General features: G+C 41.0%; 2 protein-coding genes across 2 annotated transcripts in view; one reads left to right on the forward strand and one right to left on the reverse strand.

Annotated features, from left to right (window-relative positions):
* T265_11871 (hypothetical protein) overlaps nt 1-10,193 on the reverse strand; it is a gene marked incomplete at both ends in the record, with an annotated part of 118,726 nt that overhangs the window by 99,634 nt on the left and 8,899 nt on the right. Inside the window, one exon of the mRNA XM_009178670.1 lies at nt 684-759. Coding sequence (XP_009176934.1) covers nt 684-759 — 76 coding nt within the window. The remainder of the gene's footprint in view (nt 1-683; nt 760-10,193) is intronic.
* The window catches only part of T265_15579 (hypothetical protein), a gene marked incomplete at both ends in the record, with an annotated part of 8,319 nt that continues 3,511 nt past the window's right edge, over nt 5,386-10,193 (forward strand). The window contains one exon of the mRNA XM_009178671.1: nt 5,386-5,829. Within this exon, the coding sequence (XP_009176935.1) occupies nt 5,386-5,829 (444 nt within the window). The remainder of the gene's footprint in view (nt 5,830-10,193) is intronic.

The raw sequence follows: 10,193 nt of genomic DNA on the forward strand, positions 1-10,193 counted from the left end.
ACCCCATCGAAAAATTTAGTCCACCTGAAACGTGTGGGTCTTGTGTACTATGTAATTGTGAAGTTGCTTGTTTTTTTTTGCTTATTTTCTCGACGTGCACACATCCTTCAACATGGTATTGTATCGTTGTGCTTTTTAAGACGCGTGATTACTAAATTATGTTGGGGTTCTTCTGCTTTGAATTAAAAATCCACTAGAAACGAGACAGAAAGTTTTGACAAGTGCTTGCGGATTTATCTCGAAGGCACACGGATAAACCAGTCTTTGCGGAGAAACCAGGGATAGCTGTTTCATCCTTGCTTGTAATCACCTGCCGTGCGCACCCGACAAAGTTCAGAGATCTTCAAACCTACAACCGTCTGGCGATTGACGGAACACAACTATTTGGCCATGGGCAGCTAATGATTAATACTCAGTGGAACGGGATACAGCGCAATTTATCGCTCAGTAACGGAAAACATATCGCGTAGCTACTCCATGACTATACCTCAAGCGGGGATAATAACATCGCACATTACATGTTAGGAGATGAAGCAGAGTCGCTTTTCCTTTCCTCTTTTGCTAATATGTTTAGATTATCGTGATATTTAGCAGTGGAAAACAACCGATAATTTGTTCAGAGTGAAAATATGAATCAGTACACCAACAGATCTGTCGATTAAAGTTAAGCAAAATCCACTTACCCTGAAAAGCTTTTATTTTGAAGACAAAAAAAGGCAATTTGTTCATCCCATAGAGTTGGGCAAAGTGTTCGAGAACCTTGAATAAAAAATAAAATAATTCGATTTTCCCATTTAATAGATTAATATGTGACAATCTGCAGTAGGAAGCACTATGCGGCATGGTAAAGTCTACCCAGAATAATGAGCACTAGAGTTCACGCCAATTGATGGAAACCATCGTTGTCATCATTGACACGGGCGATGGACAGTTTTTCCTCCTCAACGAATAGAATTCCGTCAGCCCCCTGCAACAGGGTCTTATATCACGTGACAGCTGGCCCTCGATTTGAGAGTTCATTTATGAGAAACCGGGTCAGTCGAAAAATTCTTGACTTTCCTAAACAAGTTGTTCATTTCTTCATGTAAAAACATTTACATCTTTAAAAGGAATTTTTAACCGTGAAACATTCAAACGCTCTGCAGGTTTTCACATTTTTAAGCACATTCGGGTTTTGCTTCCTGAAAATGCGACAAAAATTAAACCTTCAGAAAAGACATTTCAGTTTTCTCAGTTTGATGTGGACAAACATAAATTGCGATTACAACTTACCAAAGCTTGTTAATTTCAAAAATGTCCACGAATAGGTTAACGAAGAAGAGTAGATGAATGATCGACTGTAAACTTTGTACTCCAGCCGTATTCCGTAAACCGAAGCCATGAATTTCGTGCCCAAATTAATCATCGGTATTCACTTACTCGTTAAGCCGTCTAAAGCGACAATTCAAAACAGCATCAATAAAATAGTTTCCAAAGCCAACTTTAGATAGTATGATGGAAAATCTTGTTTCCTACGCGGTTTTGTTAGGCGCGGTAGGCTAGGGCACAGTTTGTCGATGTTTATAGCAGACCTTTTTGCGATACTGCCCATGTAGACGAACTTAATTCGGACGAAATTCATGACAGTTTTGTTCGAACAACTGAGCCATTGAAGATTCTGCCACTGCTTCATGAATGCCACCAGTTTGAGTTATGCATACAGCACGAAAATTGACTACTTGTACTCAGTAGTTGCCTTTAAAGGGTGACATCTGTTTGTGTTTTGTTGAGAGATTTCCTAGGACTGATGTCTGGGTATGAGCAGCCTTTACGATATTACTAGGTTCTATGACTTTTTGAGTTGGCCCCAGCAAACGTGATGAAACACATATGTCTGACAAAACTTACGGGAGAAATCCGCTAAAACAAATGAAATAAAGTTATTTGTTGTTTGTCAGTGGATTTTGGCAGCGTCAGATAGATTGTCTGTGCTTGCATGGAAATCTTTTTTATCCATGTGGTAGCTCCAGTTTGCAAGAAGCAGTGAGAGAATGAATCCAAATTAGTTTTCCACCTTCACGTATTGGATGCACGACTACGGTCCCTCTAGAGTGTAAACTCAGAAAAATTGGCCTTAATGCCAGAACCACTGCCGATGCCATCACTAGACAGGTCGGAATTATTTTGTTTGAAGGGGCATACATTTTCGCAATTAGAGCCACAAATCCGGGCTTCTCGATGGATGACAGTGCGACTGTCGTGAATGCACCGAGTAATTTACCCAAAACTCAGAGCTTCCCAGTAAATTGGAGCNGTCGGAATTATTTTGTTTGAAGGGGCATACATTTTCGCAGTAAGAGCCACAAATTCGGGCTTCTCGATGGATGACACTGCGACTGACGTGAATGTACCGAGTAATTTACCCGAAACTCAGAGCTTCCCAGTAAATTGGAGCCGCGAGCATTTAGATCTGTTGGAGGACCCCTTTTATTAGATGTAGGTGCACCAACGAGTCACGCGACTCTCGTTCATTCAGTGTCGCATCTGCTCTTGGTGCTGTTCTGTGTTTTTCGAACATTCCGCTAAATGGAAATTCATTACGAATGAAATCCGAAAAAATAAAATTCCGAACCAAATGGTTTCGAAAATGGAACAGTTGCCAATGGGTGTGCGACAAGTTGGAAAAACTGAACGGTTTTTTCAGTGGTCTCACAGGCAGGCAAATGTTTACTTTCTATGTACTAGTGTAGAAAAGAATCCCCTGGTGAGTGGCTTTGTAGACAGACTTCATCTGAAAAAACAACTGAAGATTTTTCAGTGCGGCCTCTACTTTAGTAAAATTTCAAAGAAATGTATGCAATGCCAGGAAGGGCTTTAACAAGCATCCCACAGTGCATAGTGCTTGCGTTCACCTGAAAATAGACATAAAATGAATGACTGCGTACTTCATGCTTTGGAGAAGAAATATATATCTTCAGACTTCAGCCTGAATTTGTTCGGGCACGACAAATGTGCCTTTCTTAAAAAAAGTNTAGCGGTTGCTGAAGCAAACTTTGGTGCAAACCAAGATATTACTAAGGTTTAGCAAATTACAAAGATATTTTGTCGCACATAACGAAGTTCAGTGAAAAACTATTGAATCGAAAAGCAACACGCCCACTTCAAGTTGTCGGTCATTTTCGAAATGATTTTAGTGCTTCTGGTTACATGTGCTACTTAGTTTGCCTAAAATAATGGCAATGGGGGCGTTTGTAAACACTCATTTTCCTAAGACAGCAAACCGTTCTGTTTTTTATTCAAAAGGGAAACTGAAAAGATCGTCTGACCATGATCCATCACGGTAAAGCGTCCCTAAGTATACACTAGAAATGCTGTAACATGTCCTTACTAAAGATCCAACTTTTACCGAATTCCATATAAAAATTTGTGATTTCAGACTTGAACTCTTCAGCCCCTTCCTATTTCTATCCTGATGAACTAGTTTTTTCTTCAGTGACCGCTTAACCTGATTTCCACCTGGTTTATCGCTCAAACTTGTTGAGGGGAGCATAGGCTTCCTTCTATGGACTAGGTTCTGCTGAATGGCAAACGATAGTTTCGTCCGACCAAAGGCATGGTGACGTGCGTTTTCATGTTAGCTTGTTACTCTGCTTGACAAGGGACACGCTTCCTTACTCTTTAAAAATTGCCGGTTTCGTTCTTTAATTACCCAACCGTAGTCTGTTTGATTTTACTTACAGCCCAAGTTCTTACTTGTAGAATAGGCAGGTAACCGGGAGGCCCGACCTATCTACCAAGCGGCCAAAACATTTTACTGACACGGAAAATTCGGGGGAACTAATAAAAAAGAGCCCGTAACGTAACCACAAACATACGACATTTTCATTTGACTGAGTCGCTTTATGCATTTTGAGCAGTCGATAATTATAATGGACGCATGTAATTGTGGTGAAAGATGGTGAAACACGTTTGAACAAGGGATGCTTTGAGAACGAAAACGAGAACTCAGCGAACTGAAGGTGTTTTCTTAGTTTTATTGATTCATCAATGCAAATACTATTCAGCGCATTTTCGCTCCACTCATGATAACTCAAGTGTCGACATTTGGTTTTTCGTAAGTGTTGTTGTTCCGTTAGTTACTACACTGAGCTGGGCAATTTGATTGCAAACGCTTCATCACCAATCGAGATGACGTCAACAGTATGTTATGGGGAAGCGTACTGGTGCGTAGGGTTGGGTTAGTGGTTGCGCCAGAGCAGGACAAAATGTTTGGCTGAAAGCAGTCCACAACACTTGGCAAAACGCGAACTAGCAATAGGGCGCCTAGTTGACAATTTTAAAATCAAACGCAGAACAGCCATGGAGAAAAAAATTCACAGGCTTACGAGGAACAACCAACACAACAATTACGGCGCTGGGATCAGGAACGTATCTGGCCGCCAACTCAACACAGCTGAACAAGAACCGCTAATGAAAGGCTCAACTTAAACGTCGAGGACGCATCTTACAGATGTCCCAGCCAGCTCCCAACATGCCCTGAAAACAAACGAAAGGTCCGAGGAGATTCAACAACAGATCCGACAGACAATCGTTCCAGCGACCACACGGAATAGAAAAATGCAACTGATTTCGAAACAAGAACGAGAGGCACTCACAAATGTACGAAAGAATGAAACAATCGCAATACTACCGGCGGACAAAGGACGCATCACGGTGATAATGGACAAGCCGGATTACATCAAAAAGGCCAGACAACTGCTAAATAACATTACGACATACAAAACAATCGATCATGATCTGACTTCAAACATCGTCAATCGAATCAGAACGACGCTCAAGAACGCTCAAGAGACTGCAAGCAACACACGAGACAACCGGACAGGAACGATGGAAAGTGAAAGCCGTTGACACCAAGTTTGCACAATTCTACGGACTACCAAAGGTACATAAAGAAGGAACTTCACTTGGACCCATTGGTACACTTACGGGAACCCTATCGTAAAAACTAGCAAAATACATATTGGGTAGATTGAAACATTTAACTTCTGGATCGGAACACATAATCACAAATGCAGGTTAATTCCTACGCAATTTACGAAACATCAGTATAGAAGACGATGAGTCATGCTTTCATCTGATGTCACATTGCTGTTCACTTCAATCAACCACAACCTCGCCAAGACAATCAAGGTAGAACTGCTTCAGAATAAGCCCAGCACAGCAGAAAACATGAAACCTGAAAGCGTATGCAAACTGCTGGACTTTGCATCGATACACACTCCACCTTCGATGGACAAATATGTGAACAGCTGAAATGAACCCCAATGGGATCCCCAATATCTGGATTTATTGCTGAGGCTGTAATCCAAATGCTAGAGCATGTGGTACTGCCGATCATAGACGAAAATGCTGTGGATCCGCTACGTGGACGACACATTTGTCATCATGAAACGGGATTCAGTACACGATGCACATGAACTGCTAAACACCACTTTTGGAGATATCAAGTCTACAATTGAACTGGAAAGAAACAGTCGACTACCGTTCGTAGACGTTTTGGTAAACATAAAGATGGATGGGATTCTGGAAACCAGGTTATACCGGAAGGAGACTCATACGGATCAAATACTAAATTACAACAACAATCATTTAATAAACCATAAGAAGAGCTGCGCCCAAACATTGTTCAAGAGGGAGGAGACACACTGCAGCACCACAGAACTGCGGAAGAAGGAAGGAATCCATTTATTCAGAGTGTTCCAGAACAATGGATCTCCAAGGCACTCTGTCAAGAGAAGTTCGAAGAAGACATCTCAACCGCAGCAACAGCAAGAACGAGCCAACAGACGGGTAGTCTTGCCTTACATCAAGAATATATCAAAACTCGCAACCAGATTATTGGCTCAAAAAAGGAAACTTCATGGGCCACAAATCGAATGCCACCCTAAGAAAATTAATCTCTAGACCGAAGGACAAGCGATAGAGTACCGAGAAGAACAATGTGATATACCGACTCAACTGCAACAACTGCAACATATTCTACGTCGGGAAAAACTGGGAGGTGACTATGCACACGGATGAAAGAACACAACGCGGCCGTCAGGAGACATGACCCTCTGTCCTTGATATCCATACTCGAGGACCGAGAAGGTGACGTGCATCTCAACCAGAACACTCAAGGAGGACCGAATATTGGATTCACGCACAAAGAAGCAAGGAAATCCCTGGAGGCAAATCAATAAAGGTCACAAGCCATGACTCGAAAGAGCAAAGGTCACTCCAGCATTGACCAGATTACGACGGCAGGGGATGCCAAGCTCTAAGATCACTTGGGCATCGGCGAATGGGGACACAGGACAATGAAACAACCAATGGAAGGCACAACCTCTAACCCAGAGTTACGCACCACTACGCTCCCCAATAACGCGCTGATGACGTCACATCGATTAGTAATGAAACGTTTGCAATCAAACTGCCCAGCTCGGCGAACAACAGTTTGAATATCCCGGAAAAACAAAGAACGTATTTTGATTAAGGGCCATGGTTTCTACCGAGTATAACTAAAATGTGACGTCTCTGTTGGGTAAACATTTTGGCATGTAATAGTTAAGTTTCCCCTTATGCAGAAAAGCCATATTTTCTACAAAAAATGTGCCTTTGTACGCGGTTCGGAAACATGGCTTACCTACTTCGTATGCTAACAATTCGGTGAAACCAGGGATTATTTATTATTGTCGCGTTTATTATAAATTTAAATGATAAAGTTTCACGCGCAGACAAAATATAAATTCGTCTTCGTTCAGGTGAAAAACCTCGCGACTGCGAAGAAAGAGCTGGACTGGTAGAAAACCCAGTCTGAAAAGCAGTGGGTAAAATTAGACTGTGAATTAATTTTCGAGAATGTCCAGTTAGGACTATCTACGATAACGGAGCTATCTGCAGCTGAGTGCTGTCTACATTCAAATTTCCAAAGTTGGTCAAATATCAAACCGAAACTTAGAGATCAAAGGCTCCTTTCACAACTATCTGGTTGCATTGCTAAATCCAAGGGTTTGCGCCCACAATCCTATGTGATCAGCGAAATTTTTCCATTTTCCTATCTTGAATAGGCAATGTACTTTGCAACAGGTTTTCATGGTTTCACTACGTGGTCAAAATTACAACTGCAACAACAAAATAGTCAAACATTTTTGCAGGAACGATTGGGTTGAATTTAAAAGTGCATCACATATTCAATAATATTTTCAACGACTCTAGTTAAAAGACCACTTCTGGGATGACGATTTTTTTCGAAGTTCTAATGTATATGACGTAATACACTCATGTAATTTGGAATTTTCAAGAGCACATTCTGCAAACGGATTCGTCGATATCGAAGCGCTTGAACTGGGGAAGAACAATAGCGTTATACTAACGTTGATCAACCTCAATTTAAGTTAATACCATGTTTTGTTTTGAAGTAAAGCTTAAGGTCAAATAGAAGGTCAAACAGTTTAGCAGAACCCCCATTTTACAGCTTCCGCTCAAAGCAGAACGACATCACTTTTTAGGATTTTCATGCGTAAGTCTCCACTCTTCTGGTGATTAAAATGAATGATCAAAAAAGGTGATCAAAGAAGGGCGAGTTCGCTCGTAAACAATGTTTTTGCTTATCTAAACAATAAATATACCAATTTAGGCCGGGAACATGTGGAAATTCGAAATAGGAACTTACGTTGCTTCAAATCTGAGTTCCAGAATTACGGTGGAATGATAAGGCATTGCTCAGGTAATCGAAGTTTCGCTTATAGTCAGGAGTTGATGAATATGGTCGGTGTATTCAGTCCATATTTACCGCTAATGATCGTGCTCGCTTAATCTTCATGTAACACATTGCAAGCTTTCATATCAAATGGCTTCGTATTGTTCAACTGATCTGGAACCCAACTGAATTTCTCGTTTGTGATGCTTCCAAGCAACTGAATGTGCTGCACCAGGCCGCCTCGTGTTTCAGCCGCTAAGATATTCGAGCTATCGCTATATATACATATATATATAATGCGTTCTCAGAAGGTTGCTGAAAATTTGCTACAGACCACGACGTGTTTTGCTCTTCTTAGCTCTCGACAGGTAGGCGCGGTCCTCGAGTTTCTGCCAATCTTATGTTCCACTTGGAATCGAATTGCAGGAAATTAGTAAAATATACTCATTTGTAAATTAATTTGGTTATTCTGAGAGACTCCCCTGAAAGGCAGCTGCATCTCTCGTTTGTAGTGAACACTTTTTGCATGTCTGGTATTGTTTAATTAAAATGACCTAAAAATTTACCTAACACATTGCAGACATTCTACAAAACAGGAACTTCACCAATTACTCCGACTTTAGGACACACGAAACAGTTAGCATTAGAAAAAACATTGGAAAATATAATGACGTTCATTCCACCAGCACGAAATGAGCTGATTAGTAATTTTATTATAATTTTGTTACTTACTTGAGCGAATATCTTGATGTAGAAAATTCCGAACAGCCGAGTAGTTTATCCTCTTTTCAGCCATCGCATAACGAACAATGGTAACTGCGTTGTCATCTGAAGAGCTTATTTTGTTCCAAAATTGTTAACTGGTCGCATCTGAGTCGTCTCAGTTTACACCTTTATCGTTTAGTGGAAGCTGTGCCACAGCAAGAAAAGCATGTGATGAACAAGATCCTTTGCTTTGAAGCCTGGAAGCCCAACAATCGGCCATTCGGTAAGACGACTGCACTGTCCTCAAAAGCTACACTCTACATGGGAACGCGTGTGTATCGTCCATCAGTCTTGCCCTCCACTTATGTTTAAATGCCATTTTTTCTCGGACCTTCTTTGACCCGTTACACTCATCTATAATCATATGTCCGGATAAACGCAATCATTCCTTCCACAATCGGCTGACGTTTTTTAACTGACAAGGAAACCCAGCAGCTGCATTTCGAAGGCAAAACACCCCAATCCTCAATAAATATTGATTTTCTAACTAGCAATTTCCATCTAACTTGTTTGGATTAGCGACCCTTGAAGACGGTCTTACAATCCACACAGACAGTGGGCTCTACAAAATTTAACCAGTTAAAGCAAGTGACGAGAACCTCCATGAATTTTTGAAAGCTAAACAACACATTCGATTTGCTCCCATAATTCAAACAATGGTCTTCAGAACAGATTACCGATATCTGGATGGCTAAAGCATTGATCGAAAATAGACCGAGACTTTGTAATCTAGTTCATAATATGCATGCATGAAATCGACAAAAATATCTAGCCCGTTGTCATCCAATTTGAGCTTTAGAAGCCTCCTGCAAAATGTCTCATGATTTAAAACCTTACTCTCCAAAAACTACGGGATTAGTTAACAAATGGAAAGTGGACAAAATGCAATCACTTTGAGAATTGGCAATAAGTTTCCCTGGGAATTTCATTTTATTATGGTTGTATGACGGTTTAAAAACGTACCCCCAAGCTCTGTTGAGTGAATGCGGATGGCGAATATTCATAAGCAACTGTTTTGTGCAAGAGTTGCTTACAAAAACAACGACTAAACGAATCGTCACATAACCCTGTTAAAATTCGCTCATAAAAACACATGCAATTTGGTGCGCCTTCATGACATTCGAAGTTACTGGGCTATCTGTTTAGTGTAGGTGCGTAAATTGTACTACTTGGATTGCAAACTAACTAACAGTGACGTGCTATTCTCTAACTTTTGACAACGCTTGAATATCAGCGGTTCCCAGCAATTTATTGATCGGTGTGCAGCTTACGGCAGCCACGCTGTTCTATCGATCAGGATCATGATGACGATGAGCCGTCTACAACCACGTAGCATCAGTCACTTCAGATATCCGCAAAATTATCTGAACATGTGTGTAGACGTTTTAATCTAAATTACGTTGAATGAATTTCAAACTCCGTTTGTGAACTTGAACACTGCGCATAAGGTTTGGCATAATCGTGTCGTGGCTGTCAATGTTCGAATCCTCCTCACATGTGGCCGAATGCGACAGGCGAAATTCAACGGTAACGTGAAGATACTTCGGTTGCGCGCAAAAATTCTGTTTCCGGAACGAAAAATACGCTTGTGAAATGGGAATTATTTCATCTATTTCCGTTGTCTTGCTTCATCCACGAGTAAACTAAGGTTACTCCGTATTTCATTCAACAAAAGGTATTGAGTCTGATTCTGATCAAGCAAAACCCG

The sequence above is a fragment of the Opisthorchis viverrini genome (genome assembly GCF_000715545.1).
Source record: "Opisthorchis viverrini unplaced genomic scaffold opera_v5_642, whole genome shotgun sequence".
In the NCBI taxonomy this organism is placed as follows: Eukaryota; Metazoa; Platyhelminthes; class Trematoda; order Opisthorchiida; family Opisthorchiidae; genus Opisthorchis; species Opisthorchis viverrini.